The 17,412-nt window shown below is 34.3% G+C and overlaps 1 protein-coding gene across 1 annotated transcript in view; it reads right to left on the bottom strand.

Moving 5' to 3' along the window:
* LOC149774041 (glutathione hydrolase 1 proenzyme-like) overlaps positions 1 to 17,412 on the bottom strand; it is a 67,566-nt gene that overhangs the window by 24,348 nt on the left and 25,806 nt on the right. The window contains exons 7-10 of the mRNA XM_089945859.1: positions 14,770 to 14,919; positions 13,814 to 13,968; positions 12,384 to 12,571; positions 11,298 to 11,538 (exon numbers count right to left, since the gene is read on the bottom strand). Of these exons, the coding sequence (XP_089801985.1) occupies positions 11,298 to 11,538; positions 12,384 to 12,571; positions 13,814 to 13,968; positions 14,770 to 14,919 (734 nt within the window). The remainder of the gene's footprint in view (positions 1 to 11,297; positions 11,539 to 12,383; positions 12,572 to 13,813; positions 13,969 to 14,769; positions 14,920 to 17,412) is intronic.

Here is a 17,412-nt window from a genome sequence, read left to right on the forward strand (position 1 = left end):
TAACATAAATCAGCAGATATATTCATTTTCGAAAATACTTATCAAATTAAACATGTTATATTATTAAAATATATTATCTCGTTTTCCTGTAGCTAGTTTTAACGGTACTTTAACACTGTCTTTTCTAGCTATATGATGTATCAGATATTCGATTTAGTACGTTTCACAAGATATAGTCTGGCAGCCTTGGTTGGTATCCAAGACGGCAATTGTATTTAACAAGTGATCTTTTTGCATGTTAATATTCTAGCAATGACAAATGAATACACTCGTTTCCAGGCCTTAGACCTGTATAAATTCTCAATTACTTATATGAATGGAACCCTGGAAGAAGGGTGTACCTTTAATCATAGATTATGAAAGTAAAAATGTGAATAGATAAATTGAGTTGCACAATCGACACTTCTTCTCTATACTATTTCCTATTATGGCTACCAATAGTACGTCTTCATATTGTCAATGTATCTCTACTGTTCCGTTTTATAAATAGGCTTTAAAGTAATTCAATATTTGGTGACCTTTGGGGTCAGTGCGAACCGAATGCAAAAATGCAAACAGTTTTCTGAATAAACCACGACCTCTTTGGAAGTAAGCACAACATATTTATTACTACCTGTGTTGGAAAATGTTCTCCGTGAACTCATGTCTTACGTAAACGTTCTGAAAGGTAAATGTCACATATGGTTTCTCAACTCCTAACAGGCAATCGTACAATCAATATATACCGTGTGGATGGCAGACAGATATCATATTCATTTCTGTAATTAGCCATTACAGATGCTGATCTACGTTATCTTAGTTTTTGCATTTATTTATGCAATACAGTTATATAAACAAATTATTGATTACTTATTTAAACAACTGTGGTTCAGGTTGGTGTTATTTTACCCCACGAATAGGAGCATAACAGATCAATCTTATACGGCATTTGTCAAAACAAAAAGACTTCGTCGATTAACTTATTACAAGGAAAGTTATATTTTCATACAAGTAAATACACCTAAATAAATGTAAGACTGGCTGTTACAGCGTTGCGAAAGTTAACTTTGATGTATTCTGATTGTATTTTAATATAGAAAACAAAAAGTTGAAGAAAAAATATTAACTTCTATTCAAAATCATCATACCCTAGATTTCCTGCGAAAAAATGAACAAATAGGAAAAGAAGGAAAGAAATAATTGAAAAAGAAAACGAAAGGTGGTGGTGATAATGATAAGGTCACCTTTGCTCCAGGCATTAATCATTAAAAATGTATCAATCATAGCAATCCTTTTTTTACTACTCATTCCCTTGATTCTAATCAGGGTGACAAAGGAAAATCGTTAGTTGCCTAACAGGAACACGATCATGCTATCTCCCATTTATTTCAGAAGACCATTAGCAAAACTTAAACATACATGTATAAGTGTTATTTTGTTAAAGGTGGGGTCCTTATAAGAAAATGGCGACCACCTGAGGTAACTGCTGGTGGCGATTACGTGTGGTCAGTGAACAAAGCTCCGTATATTTAATTTTTATTATTTGTTGGTTTCCTAATGATTATATGTTATGTTATGTACATTTGTATTAGATAACTGACCTTGTCGAAAATCATGTCCATGTTGTACCTGCCCAGCAACATTTATTTTGTAAACAACATACTACATAGCTAATATTTTCCTATGACTTAGGATTAAATTATTCGGATAATTATTAAGTAAATATGTTTATTTTTTCTCTGTGTCTATGACACTGGAATTCCACAATAAAAACATTGTCTTTTTTTAAAATAATTTTGTTTACTTGAGAAATTACAAATTCTTGCATTTAACATCTGATGCGGAATATGTATTATTGTTATGTTCGTTATTTCATTTGGGTGGAATAGTTCTTTCAAATTGTTATTCACCAGAATTACAAGTGCTCATCAATGATATTCTTGGACAGGAACATTAATTTAGAATTTTGGGTGAATTCAGAACATTTTTGGATTATATTATTGTGATAGATCAAAAGACTGTTAGCACATCGTCACACTAAAGACAACTGGCTCAATAGCAAATTTGAGACTGCACGCACATCAAAACATTCAATATTGGAAATTATTTTATAACACCACTGAAATTCAGTTGGAACATCATACATTTGTACTTGTGATAACACTATTAGGACTATTCGGGATTTAATTCGCATTACCGTAAGTTCTTTTAAATAAACACTTTGTATTCTAAGGATATAAATTATTTGTTAAATTTTGCAAAACTTGGTTCCTGCTCTTTTCAGTTACTTTGTGTAAGACCATAGAGTCGTATTAGCTTTAAAAGTTGTATAGACAGAAAATTCTTAAGCTAGCCAATGAAATTCCAATCAATCATTTAAGAGTCAATAAGACTTCGCACTGAGGATCAGGACAAGACTCATTAGGTTCAAGTCCCTTTGAACTTGTCTTTGGCCATACTGTTGGAAGATCATTGATTTTTTTTAAGGAGAAACCTCTTTCTACTGATGATTCAGGCTTAAACTACTTTAGTATGTATCTGCGTTTGACAATAAGTGCTCTTGCCCATATCTCAAAATCCTCTTTTGATTATGTATTATGTTCTTTATACAGTTAAAAAGAAAGTTACTCAAATTATATTATCAACGCTCCTGGGAGGCGGGAAAATATACGCATCTGCCATATACATATGTTAAAGGGGTATTAGATAGAGATAGTCCTGTTAATCAGTCTATCAATTTAGCTGTATCTTTCCCACACAGTGGGGGCCCCGAGTGGCCGAGTGGTCTAAAGCGCTCACCGTTCCGGATCACTGCCATCTCACCTCTGTCTGCGTGAGTTCGAGTCCAAGGCTCGGCTAGCGTGGATACGTGGGAAAGCCTGCCAGTAGCTTCTCGTGGGTCGGTGGTTCTTCCCTGGGTTTTCCAGGGTTCTTCCTCCACCAGTTATACTGGCCGCCATGTATAGCCTATCTTGTGCTGAAAAATGGCGTTAAACCCTAGAACAACAACAACAACAACCCACACAGTGTGGTTTTAAACGATGTATCGCAATAAGACTGTAGTGACTTTGGTCTAACTAGTCTTCGGAATTCCGATATTTAAAAAACTTTCGCATCTACATACACAAGAAAGGAATGGGTTAAAACAACAGGTATGTGAATAGGTGCGCTTATTTACAGATGTTCCAACACGAACTTATACTATCTACCATAATGTTGAAATTGTAGATTCTACGCATGTGAAACAGCATCTTCACAGGATGAATCCTCTTAAGCAGAAATGTTTGATAAAGGAAATTGAATATTTGTTTCAGAATAACTTTATTGAACCAAACAAAGTAATTGGAGTTTGCCATGTATACTAGTGCCAAATCCAGATAATACTCTACCTATGTGCACTGACTACAGAACATTGAACAGTGTCACCAAAACAGATTCATTTGCAGTGCCAACAAACGATGACCGCATTGAGAAAATTGGAAATGAAAAATATGTCACCAATTTCGATGTGTAGTGAGAATTTTTGCAAATTCAACGTACGGAAGAGCAAACGAAATGTCGGTATTTGCATCTCCCGCGTGGACTTTACCAATATAAAGTGAATCCTTTCGGTTAGGAAAATTCTCTCTCAACATTCGAGCGTTTAATGAAATTCTGTCACGTAGATTGCATAGGATCTGTAAATAGGTGTTGTCAAGTTCTATTAATCAACATATTTACAAGTTTGGAGCTATTTGTGCTTGGCTAGTTAAAGTCAAATAGACGTGTACACGAGTAAGCATTGTGAAATATTAGATGGAATAGTAAGTTCTGTCAAGTAGGGCATATTGCAAAATATAGTTGTAATAAACTGTTGGAGATGCAAATAAGGAAAAACTGGCTTTTCGATGTGATTTTTCTGTCAGGCAAGACCACTCAGGCCCACCTGGGATTCTTGTTAAATAACTGACGTGATCCTGCTTGTAAGGGAGTGGAACTAACGCATACGCAATGCGTTTTACTGATTTGCAGATGCCGCATATGTTAAATTTCAATTGTAAGAGGAAATTTTAAAAAAATGCATGTGACAAATTTATTTTCATTTACTTTGAGTACAATCAATAAATAACAGCATCTGATATTCTGGAACCAAATCTGTAATTAAAAGTGGAAAAAATATAACTACTATAATCAGAGAATCGAAATTTTAATTTAGTTTTAACAATAGAGTCCAATGGGTTTTTACGAACTCAACATAAGCTGTCTGAGATGAATGTCTAGACCGAGATATTTCACTGTACCTCGCAGATTTTGAAGCTAATATTCATTTTATTTCTAAAATCAGTTATACAACCGTAACATATGTTAATATACGTGCATTTATAAATATAACTGTGGAGGTTAGAATCCTGCCATCATATGAGCACGGGATGGCTGCTGTGATGTGTCCTCGGGTAACTCCATTTGCCTCAGCACACAATAATATATTTGTGTTGCTGTGATGTAAACCATCAAACCAAACCAAACCATGCATGTTTGGAGAAAGTCTATCAAGGAGGAGTTTATTAAGGGATCCAAACCAAATGCAATAAACTAGAAGCATCACGATTCTTACAATAATAATAATAATAATAATAATAAAGTAGTTAGGTTGTGAATATCAGTCAGTCAAGTTAATCCGAAAGTGTATTTCACATCTTCATTATTGAACTAACTTGCCACAGATAACATCTGTAAACTATATAAAAAAAATAAAATGCCAGGTATAACGTTCTGAAAGGAATTAATATCGTGGAGAAGGAATCTGCTAAAGGGAAGAAAACAATACTGAGGCCAGCATACGCTATCACGTTAAGACTAAAACTTCTGATTCACAGTTATGGGGAATATGGCACCTGTACTATAGAGAAGCCCTTTATTTAATAATGGGGTGAACTCTTATAATGGAGTCTTTGTTATTCTTATTAAAATATAATTTAGTTATTGTCATATATCTTTTTATCTCTATTTGCTTTCTCTCCAGAGGAAAAGAAACAAGAGAAAGGACAAAAGAAGAAAATAATACACTCTTGACAGCATTTGAAATATGTTTCCTGGCAGAGAGAGTGCCTAGAAAGAAAGAGTGCCAGGATGCTATGACTTAAAATCATATATTAGCAGGCAGAAGCTGGCAATGTCTTGTTATGTTTGTTTAAGTGGAGAACGTTCTTGCAGCAAGGAAGCTACAAAATCAACGTTTGTCACAACAATGAATCCAGTATGTCATATGGTTTATGGATTATATCTTTTTAGCACTATATCTAATCCTATAGATCTGAGCTTATAAAACAAGCATGAACCCACTGCAGACCAAATGAATGTATCTCCAATCCATTCAAATGTGTCCATAATTGACACAAAATTCATATACTTACATCACAATCTAATCAAGCCATACATATGACCACACATATTAATAACCTCTGTCTGCGGCGGTTCGAGTCTAAGATTCAGCCAATGTGGGTATGTTAGAAAGCTTGCCAGTAGCTTCTCGTGGGTCGGTGGTTCTTTCCGGGGTTTTCCCAGGTTCTTCCTCCACCATTAATACTGGCCGCCATGTATAGCCTATCGTGTGCTGAAAAATGGCGTTAAACCCCACAACAACAACAACAACAACATATTAATACCTAAACTCAAAATTTCACTACCTTCAGTAACTATTGCAAAAATTGTTTATGTGAGAAAGGTCTAAGTCCAAACCATTCAAGAATGTGTAAAACAAACGGTTAAAATGCTGTATCAGCCTGAACATATAATAAAAGCGTCTACATCTCCATACCAATACACCTGAACAATTTTATATCTAACTTGTCTTTTTCAACTGTACTAAACATTTCTACCAAATAAATGTATAAACGTTTCCCATTCCACTCCTCAAATAATAAACATTTGAAAAGACAATGCTGCATAGAGCTGAAACTCTAAGCAGGTCATGGAGATTTACATACCTTTATGCCTACAAAATTTCGTATCTTCCTTGAGAGCGTTTTGGTCAAAAAGTGTAAAACAGATATTTGAAACAATATGTAATCAAACATTACTGTAATTGCCTAAAAAGAAAATACCATCTATTTATGACTTACAGGTAATAAAGTTATATTTTGTCATGGTTCGCAGCAAAACAATAGACCCTCTTAATACTATTATAGAAGGGCCATACTAACCCGAGATATTACAGTTTATATCAAGGAACTCAATAATATTTGTTTCCTTGATGTGGTGATAATGTTATTTATTCAAGAAATGCGGGTAAATACAAAACACAGTAAGTTTTACACAATATTTTATGTAATATTGAGGTCGTTTCTGATTGATGAAGAATGACCTAATATATTTTGAGACTTCCGAATTCAATCTTTTAACAAAATACATTCAGTACTAAAATTGGGTAAAAATGATCTGCACAAGTTCTATTTGTAAACCTTACCTGTAGTGATACATTGCAGTGCAAAATAGAGTTGTCAGTTAATACATGGGATATTTCCACGATATGATTTAGGTTATGTTTACTTAATAAACCGACATATGCCTGGAAAATGTTTGCTTGGCCTTCATTGGCTGCACTGAAAATGTTAATATGCTTTTACATGTAGTCTAAACTTTTTTCTACTGCATAAAATAAAAATGTTTGTTGCCATACTGGTTTTGATTGTGTATTACGTCGAAATAGATTAATACAGTAGAACCCCTCTTAAGCAGTCACCTTTGGCAAGAGAACCCCTCTTAAACAGCCAGCTCTAGCAAATGAAACAAGTAGCCTCTGGAAACAATTGTTCGCCTTAAAAAGAATGATTTCTTGTACACGTTTGATGCAAAACTCCTAAACATTAATTGTTGAAGAAAGGTACTATCATAATGGTGATGTCCTTTAAAGTAGATTCGACTAATGTTAGGGCTCATTTACAGCATGTGTACAATTTTTCTCACGAATGTAGTTGAATATCATTGAATGAACTCAGTGTACCTTAATGTAACTCGTTTAGTTATCATTTTTGATTAAAAATAAATGCACATAACCTTGCCAAAGAAATGAAAATGTTTTTGTAAAGACAATATTTCAGCACTAGCCTTGAAGTGTTTATTTTCACATCTACTTAAAGTGACGTATAGGCCAATGCGGACTGGTGCTACGTTAAAATTTAAATGAATTGTGTGCTCGTGCCACTATTATCACAATCACACGTACTGGATTGTTCTAATATTACTGTAATCAGAACTATCTTAAAGCCTAAGTACATAAGTAATGTGTTTTGTTGCTTACATTTATAAACCAAATTCATGGCAAGATTAGATGCTGTTTTGTCAAGCAATGGCTCAATATATAAACATATATACGGAAGGAAGACCTACAATATCATTATTACTGGCATGAAAAAATACATTTTATCTATGGTTCTAATACAAATTAGATTGGAATTTTGCAATTAAATACATTATTCTACTTAATCAGGTTTACTCTGGATATCTGCGAAGATATGCCTGAGTATTATTCTACAACGTAATGTAATTGCAATAAAAACGTGTAACAAGGCAGTTATGGTGCATTTAACTGACCTTGAAATGTCTGTCAGATTCTATCGGCTTGTGTAGCTGTTTGGTCAGCGTTTTGCAGAACGGTCTTTCCTAAGAGGGTATTGAAAGTATGGTATTTTGTCACTAATTGTACCGCCACTCTCGACCGACGTCGAAAAAGTATCCATGCTGTCTGTTAAAAATAACAGACACTTACAATGGTTATTTTGCACTTGGTCAGCAAATTTTATCCTTCAGCAAAACGCTGATATTAGCAGGCTGCTAGGCGTATTACCACAAAGTCTAATTATATTTAGATTACTCCAGTCCATCTTGCGCAGGTCCATAAGCTTCAGAAACATTTATAAAGACTTGCGAAGCATTTTAAAAACCATTTATATAATCAACAATACGAGCCTGCGAACTCAAACTTGTAAGTTCACACTTTATTAAAGGTAGATGACACCCATAAATATTACATACCTGCAGGGTGGTATGTATGTATGTATGTATGTATGTATGCAGGGTTTAACGGCAGGTCAACACACTACTGGTTTTATGTGTTAATATAACGTGCTGAACTGACTAACCATCAGCGTTGAGAGATCGTATCATTGCTATAAACATCAACACGAGATGTTTTATTTCAATAGTTAACTTGTTTACACGCCAACATTGTGAGGACTGCACAAATCAAGTGTGCATTCTCTCATTTATAAAGCAATTAGCATTGATCTGAGAAAATTAATAATTACATACTTTTTGCTACTAGGGATATATTTAACAAGTCTTTCCAGTGACAATTGGTACACATTTGAATCAAGTCCTCCCAAGGTGAAGGTATGTCTTATAACAAAGGGAAATATTGTTTTACACACTTTCGTTACCTGTTATCATATCCTTCTCATATTTTTGCCCTACCAATATGACCAAATTGTATTACGATCTAGCTTCAAAAATCACACAAATTCCAATATTTAAATATTGTCACATGTTACTCTACATACATTAGGAGGAAGTAAAAGGAGGATATCCTCCTAATGTTAGTGTGTAAACATGGGTTTTTCTTTCTAATGTGGGTAATGTGCACACACACACACACACACACACACACACACACACACACACATATATATATATATATATATATATATATATATATATAACAGATTGAGAGACTCGTTATTTTAGTGTTTAACTTCGCCAGAGAGAGAGAGAGAGAGAGAGAGAGAGAGAGAGTGTGAGAGATCGTCAACTTTAAAATTATTTTATCGTAACGTAAATTATTTTATTTTACAAGAAAGAGAGAAGGAAAGAGATATGTAATAGCGTAAACGTTAAAGCGGTAACCCTTTGTGACGACCACCACGATTCCATTACACAAGAAATTACTTCACTTATCGAATGCTCTAAAACTGTGTAAAACTCTTTACTTTAAGGAGGATACAATACTATGAATTAAACCTCTTTCATCCCATGGGCGACAACAGTACATATGTTTTTATCATCACATAAATTAATGTGAAATTATAAACAACCACTCACGCCGTTTGCGGATGATGCCAGTTTTTGTTATATGTCACCGGACCATATTACGCGTCAAGTTCTATTTTCAGACGAGAAAAACCCTACGTACGTCTAAGTTTGATTGTCTTTTAAAAATAAACACAAGTTTAATTTCAAGACATATATAATCTATAAAATAAATAAAACCCAAAAGAAAGCAAAAATAAAAAGTTTGAAAATTTATGCAGTAGTGTTCCTTTAACCTAAGAATATATTTATCGAGGATCAAATATGTTAATGCAGGATATCATGAAGGTACTTTTTTATTTACGGATGTCAATATACAATAACTGAGGACAAGAATAAACGTTTTGGTCACATGATCATGCTGTTTTTTCTGTCGAACATCTTTCTGGAGAAGAACTTCGATTAAATTTTGGGCAAAAAGTAGAACTGTGAAAGTACGTATCCAGATTAACTGGATCCGATAATCATGCGTTTTACTGTATATGTATCAGTAAGTACGCATTGGCGTTTTGTAGATACTTTATATGTTAACATTAAGAGCCGTAAAGAAACAATGAAATTGTTGGGATAACATATGTCTGACATAGTCATTTTACGCGTGGTCTCGCGAACACAGATGTCAAGCGCTTTGACCAAAATAAACTTAGCTGCTATGGACTCTACTCCTACCTACAATGATAGCTGATTGACCTTTATTGACTAAGCCACCACTGATCGTTGTTCGATAGTTAATTACGCTGGCGTGGACATCATAATAACCGTATTGATTACACTGGTTTTTATTCGTGCTGCTCTGTGTTGGCGTCATTGGTAAATTGGCTTCGTGATATATTGATATAATCATCGATAAATATTACGTTGAGATTTGTAAAACAATTGTCCGTGGGGGGGGGGGGGTAGCACATTATAGTAGTCCGCACAAGCGAATACTCAATGTAAGCTACGTCCGGCCAATATATATTTTATTCTGTTGTGAATGCTGAGGCAACTAAAAAACAACAATAGAGGGAACAGTTCAGGGTTAAACTAGAAAGTTCAGGGTAAAGCTTAAATGCCGTTTAAACGCATATCAGCGGTTAAAGAACAGTGATCAAGATCGGCGAGGTACAAATCAAAAATAAAGTTGAATTGTATACTAAAAATAGCTTGCGTTAACTATAGAGATGTGAAGAGGTGAAACATTAAGTCCACGCTCATCCTTAAGACTAAACGAGACGGACGAAAATAATGATAGAGTCCTCATGTAAGCATTGATCTAGATTATTAACTTCATAAATAATAATACGATTTTTATTAAAGGAACACTTACAAGAAAGCCTTTTCGATTCGAAACCGGCCAGCATACTCTGTAGACGTACCTATAGCTAGGTCGATTTGTGTGAAACGTCCTTGTTTGCGAGTCAGTAAAACTTTACGGGATGTACATGCGTTGCAGTAATTATTTTTTCTTTCATCGTTGAAAATAATACTAAGGCGGTGATGAAAGTAAAGGAGTTGGACCAGTTGTATGCATTATGATCACATTAGAAATCGTGCTGAAATACAGCACTGCCGAGCAGTTATGTGATGAAAGAATCATACCCGTTCGTTGTTCTACACTGGAAAACATGATCATACATAACTACTAGGAAGGTGAGAAAATAATATCCTCCAAAGAATCTGATTGTTTGTACTTTAATGTATATCTATATTACGTGTTGAATTTTTGTCCATAATTGTAGGTTATACGAGTCATTTCTAAGCAACATATTACATAGCTAACTAATCCCCAAGATGTAGATTAAGCTTGAAAATAATGATCGTTTGTAAACAACAAGATTTGTTGGATCTGAGTTCAGTACGTTGGTTTGTCCTTCGAAAATTATATTGTCTGACTGAATGTTATCGCATTTGTAACTTTGAATAGAAGTTGTTTACTGATATTTGCGTTAAAGGCCTAGCCTTGATTAAAAAATGTATAGTGTGCTATACGTATTTGAACCACGTCCTTAGTCATATTATTGTGTCTTAAGTTTTTATAGATGGTTGTGATGAACAAAATTATTAATTCCTATTTTAGAATAAATCTTTGTGGAATCACTTATAATTGTGTTCAGGTATAATCTGAGAAGAGTTATATAAATTATTCACTGGAATGACAAATTCGTAACAGTACTATGATTATAATGAAAATGCAGCAAGTACAATTACAAAAGTATGTTGTATTCAGGTACTAGCAGTTACAATAAAGCGAGATGTTAAAGTTTAAATCTTACCAAGGCAGTGGCTGTCGTTATTAATGTACCTCCTGAAGCACCAACAACAAGTCTGACTTCACCCTCCGAATCAATTATAATACTTGGACTCATTGATGAAAAAGGTCTTTTCCCGGGTTTGATAAAGTTGGCGGGTGAGGCGGGTACCCCAAAGGCATTGGTTGTATTTGGTGTTGAAAAGTCGTCCATCTCATCGTTGAATATAATACCAGTTCTGGAGCCAACAACTTTCGATCCAAAACTGGAAAAAAGATCAGATTGTTTTCAGTTTTGTGTTGTTAATCTCAACTGAAGATGCCTTTTTTCACGGCATTGGTTTCCTAATACAACTTTCTTTCAATACAGGACAGGAGATTTGATCGCCAACATGTGCAATAAAGATGATTGTTTTCAAAAAGAGGTTTGAACATTAGTACTTGTTCTAGGTGTGACACTATCCATTTACAGGGTCTTTGGCCATTACACGTTGAAACATGTTGTGTACTAGTTGTCGTTTACTGTAAAAGTAAGAAAACATATTCATGCATATTTCATGCATTCTTTCTGAAAATTGTAAATCAACATTTTAAGCGTAGCCCATGACCTTACGCAAATGGCTAAAATTAAAACTTTTAGTGTAATGAGTTCTATATTTTACATGATTTTATTTATCTACATAAATATGAATGATTCCACTTTATTCTAGAAGACATAAAAAAACACGGCAGTCGTGCATTTATTTGCAGATTGTATTTCATCTTTACCTTATAAAGGCCGTATCAAGTTTGCGCTGGACGAAACGGCACCCACACCCACGGACATCAATATCAATTGCCACACCTCAGACATCGTAGCGAAATTGTTAAAGCTACGACAAAAATTCAAATCACTCACACACACGTACAATCACACACACACGCATGTGCAATATAAACGTGTACATAGAAGAATGAAATACTTGTGAAGATAATTGGAAACAATTGATCAAGCCTATTTATTTGCAGGCTTGGACTCTTCTGGCAAGATTCTGGATGCGGCGACACGTGCAATATGTTATGCACTTATGTGAACCTTGAATGACAGAAGAAAGACATAGGAAATACCTACAAGAGGTTAACGGTACTTGTTACTGCTACGGCATCTCCATTTGGTCCTAGTACAGACAGATGAGACGTACCATGATCATCTCTGGAGCCAAATTTGGGTTCATAATAATCTGTTCCGAATGTAATGTTGTCATCGATCTTCGATCTCTTTAATTGCCCATACTCTAAACTTGTCATATTCTGAATTAACTGCAAGATTGCATTGAAAACGTATTTCAGAATCGGAAAATAATGAATGATAAATCATGAACAAGAACATTTCATCTACATGAAATATTGTGTGTATTCATGGACATCTATAGCAATATATATGAACACGTGGATGGAAAGAAACAGTCCCACATCTTGTTCTAATGCATATGATTCTTAGACGATACAGTAATTTTTTTTTAAAGTAATACTTCAATGGACAACTATATAATAATTGTAACGGCAATAATTTTTGTCGTTTAAATCGTAACATTCTTTTAATTTATCATATTTTGCATGAACTTGTTTTCGCATTGAAATTTGTGCAAAGAATTAGGCAAATACGATTGCATTCTATGTACTTGAAAGTGTGACTTAAAAGAAAAAAATGAGCGGTCCAAGGATGTTGTCTTTTTTCTGTATGCGAGATTTGCAATTGTCGGGTTATATAATGTCTAAGTTAATTTATACACCTTTTACATTTAAGGAAAAAACGAAACTGTACATTCAGGAATGTTTCCTAATTTTGCATGTCTGTTACGTTATAAACTCCGTCTTCTATTTTGTCGTGTTCATCGCAGATATGTCAATACAGGGTAGGGTGCAACAGTATGGAAAAATACAAGTGATTATAAGTAATCGATTATATATGCTGAGCGACAGCTCAGCAGTTCTGATAAAAAATATAATAGTATTATTTCCGGTTTTATTATTAAATACTCTTTAGGCGTACTGCAAATAATTTAAGAGAGAGAGAGAGAGAGAGAGAGAGAGAGAGAGAGTGTGTGTGTGTGTGTGTGTGTGTGTGTGTGATTTGGATTTTTAACGTAGCTTTATCAATTTTTTCAGTCATATCGCTACGATGTCTGCAGTGTGGCAGTTTATAGTGATGTCTAGCACTGGGGCATCATGCCGCAGACATGTAGCATGATGTCCCACCCAGTCACATTATCCTGATACCAGGTCCACCAGTCCTAACACTAACTTCTTAATGCTGAGTGCTAAGCGAGGCAGCTGTTAATACCATTTTTGTTGGTCTTTGGTATGAATCGGCAGGGGATCGAACCCTTGACCTCCCGCATCCGAGGCAGACGGTCTAACCACTAGGCCAACGGAGTACTCAGAGAGAGAGAGAGAGAGAGAGAGAGAGATTTATGTCCAGAAAATCTGACCGGTCACTTGGGATCATTCTAACAATATATTATACTTTTTCTTTTACAAAGGGGTATAAATTGCTCTTACTTCTTTGATATAGTGTTTAAAACTTTCACTTTCAACTGCATCGTCTCCTAACTGTGTTCGCAGTGAATACGCATGCTTAAATCCCTCAACAACTCTGTGCCAGAACAAAATTTTATCCTCATTAGTTGTAGTACTTCTTTCTGTGAAATTGTAGCCTGTAAGAGATTCAAATTATGAAGAGTAAATAAATATACGATGTAAAATTATTTTCCTACCCACCTACGCATCTTCATGCAGAAACGCACGTAGGCACACAATACATGCGAGAATACAAACAAATAGATTTTAAATGAGTAATCAAGACACGCAAACAACTTTTCGAGATTTTCGTTCTTAACTGACGCAAGAATATGAAATGGAAACAAATAAGGTGTGTAATAAACGGATTCATGATTATTTCGGGATTTTTCTTCGTGCTTATTGTTGTATGCTCCATGAGAGCAGCAGCTTGTACATGTGGTCTGGAGAGTCGTGAAACATATTAATGCCATTACACAGAATTGTCACAGTTTACAATTATAATACATTTAAAAAACGTGGGTTTATTCTGTAAAATATTGACAGAGGTGAAGCATAAAACGTCCTAATTTTCAGCCTAATTTTAAAGCAGAACAACCTGTTAATCTATTCGGGTGAAATGGAGATGCGGAATGGAAAGGTGGCGTGTTGGAGAGGAAGGTGTGCAATGAAATGTTTCACAAATCATCCTTGTCTTATTAACTTAACAGGTATACAACTTTGGTGTAATCCTGACCGGTTACATTATGATGCCACAAACTAACCAAGTGCGTAAAGTTGAATAAAAATATATCGGACACAAACTTTGTTAGCCCAAAATAAACACTTTTATTCTATCTCAAAATGCATAAATTTGGTACAAAATGGATAGATCTGTAAATTAGAGAGGCTGGCGTATAAAGCAATTTGTGTAATTATTGCTTGAAATACATGTATACCATTGAGTATATTGAGAATGAAGAGATACACAGCGCCACTCGACGGCGGGGGAGGTGAGAACACTACGGATCGGTCGTACAAGGTGATATTAAGTGGTTCCTTTCGGATAGCAGAGTATTTCATCAGATCTTCCTTTGTGATAATACCACCTGCAAGCATAAATTAAGAAAACACTTTGCAAATTTTATTTTGGTTCTCTCTCTCTCTCTCTCTCTCTCTCTCTCTCTCTCTCTCTCTCTCTATATATATATATATATATATATATCGTTTTCTTATGCGCTTTTCTATCTGAACATCTGTTCTTATAGCTTTGGTCCATTTTATCGAATCGTGATATTTTCAAACTTCTGTGTAGAAAACATTTTCATACTTAAATATCAGAACGTACGTTTTACTTATACTCCTAGTGGTTGACCATATCTTACTTAACATATTCTTTGCAAGAACAACAGCAACAACAAAACGAAACGAACAAAACAAATCTAGAAAAGAAACCACGAACTACCCCTCTTTCCTTTAAAGGTTCCTTTTGTGTATGTAAGAGACAAAACAAGAGATATTACAATTTAAAGTGTTATATCTTTCAACATGGGGCTGGGGGAATAAGTTAAGCAGAGATACATTGTTTGGTTAAGTATGTACACTCTGTTCGTTAACACATTTATCTAGAGGGCGGGCTGGTCAAGCATATTAACTTTATTTAATATGTGCTGATTGGGACATTTGCTTCATTTTCTATTTCTTTTTGTTTAAAATATTCTTGCATTATTAAGTTATTCAATGAACAATACAATTGTCCTTTGCGAAGTTGTCTCGCTAATGTCCAAATTAAATGTGTAAATGATATTAAGAAATAAGGTTTTTGTATCTTCGTGGCTTTGTGTGATCTATACGGATGTATCTGTTAATACAGTTCTCAAAGTTATTATGAAATCGAACAATAACATTCATCTAAGGCCAATTCAATATATTTTAGATTCCACCCTACTCTGCTGCATTTACTCATTCTATTTGTACTTATTAAATATGAAAAAAAAGCTTTCTAGTGAAACGAATAAAATGGGTCTTAAATTTCCTCCGTTCCATTCAGAAGTTTACATGGTCTACAACATTCATATCTTGAGGTAGTAATATTCGTAAATATATAATGATTTTCAAACGTAAATGTAACAAACTCCCTTGTAGACATCACACGTAAGCCACGCTAACAAGAGATGTAATAAATATGTAATAATTACAATAAGCTTAAATATAATATGCATTGCCCACAGATGTAATAATATGAATAGTGGTTAATTACTGTTACTTAGTTTACATGCACTATTATTTTCGATCGTATTTGTATGTGTTTCCTCCAAAAGACACTTGAGAGCATTTAGAGGCAGTAATAAATGTGGATGTTCTGTAACATATGGGACATTTTCGACATTTTTCAAACATCAACGAATATCCGTAAAACATAAACTCCAATGTGCCATAATCTTCAATCTTTATAGCTAAGAAAACATAGCAGGCAGCCCTGGACCAAACGATCATGAATTTATTTACTTCATGCAAATCTGTAGTCAAAATAAAAGAAGAACAAGCTTATAAGAAACTATCATTTTCATCTATTTAACAGCGACCTGCAAGTTTGGTCCGTGATTTTGTCACTTGAAGTCTACAAGAGGCGAGAACTAATACTTAACGATCACTAAAAGTGCAAAATATTACATAGTACCTTTCAATCTTTTAGGCAGTCACTTTCAATAAATTTGGCACTAATTCTCATGCTAGGGCTAGCGATATACATATTATACATATACTATTTTAATATTATAGTTTTATTTGAGTCATTTGGTTAATTACAACTTTTATTCTTTAAGTCAGTAGCTGGCTTGTACTATAAGAAGAGTACATGTATTATGTTCTTCATTCCTAAATCAAGGTGATTGCCAAGTTCACGTCAACAACTAATTCGGTCAAAGAATGCCACGAAATAGTTGAATGGAGATCCTGTCGACATCACGTGATCCTAGGATAACATCTGTAGTCTAATGTTATGATAACCGCCCTAGTTGCCTAGTTGCTGTTTGGGCCAGTTCATTAAAAGGTCAAATGCTGACTGTTAAAGTTATATCACAATACAGAACAATTGAAATACCCAGAATCTCTTTTAGTGATTCAGACTATTTTATTTCCTGCATATACAGTGGTTATATAAAGGAATACTATATGTAGCGTTTCATTGTTCTGTTATAGTTCAGTTGTATATAGTCATGAGATAATTCAGATTTATATATTTATTGATGAAAATGAAAACCATTTATTTTAAACAGATAATACCTTGCTGGAGTATTGTGAAACATTCAAGGATATTTGTGACATTCAGATTTCTTCGAATTTGCATTCAATTCAATTTTTTAGGATATGGCAACATTTATTAGCTGTGGTGCTAGCACATAAACACATTAAAACCTTCATTTGGAATACTTTCTGATAGTTTCCGGATCACTGAGAAATGGATAGTAAATATAGGAAATATTTAAGGAATTCGTTCCATACTGTAAGTTATTTTTAATTCTTTTCACTTTTTTTCGAGTTTGTATTTTAGGGAGATAATTTATGATTTGGAAAACTGAATGCTTGTTTGGTTTAACCCT

This window comes from Sinohyriopsis cumingii, unplaced genomic scaffold, assembly GCF_028554795.1.
Source record: "Sinohyriopsis cumingii isolate HCF-2022 unplaced genomic scaffold, ASM2855479v2 utg000441l, whole genome shotgun sequence".
Lineage (NCBI taxonomy): Eukaryota > Metazoa > Mollusca > Bivalvia > Unionida > Unionidae > Sinohyriopsis > Sinohyriopsis cumingii.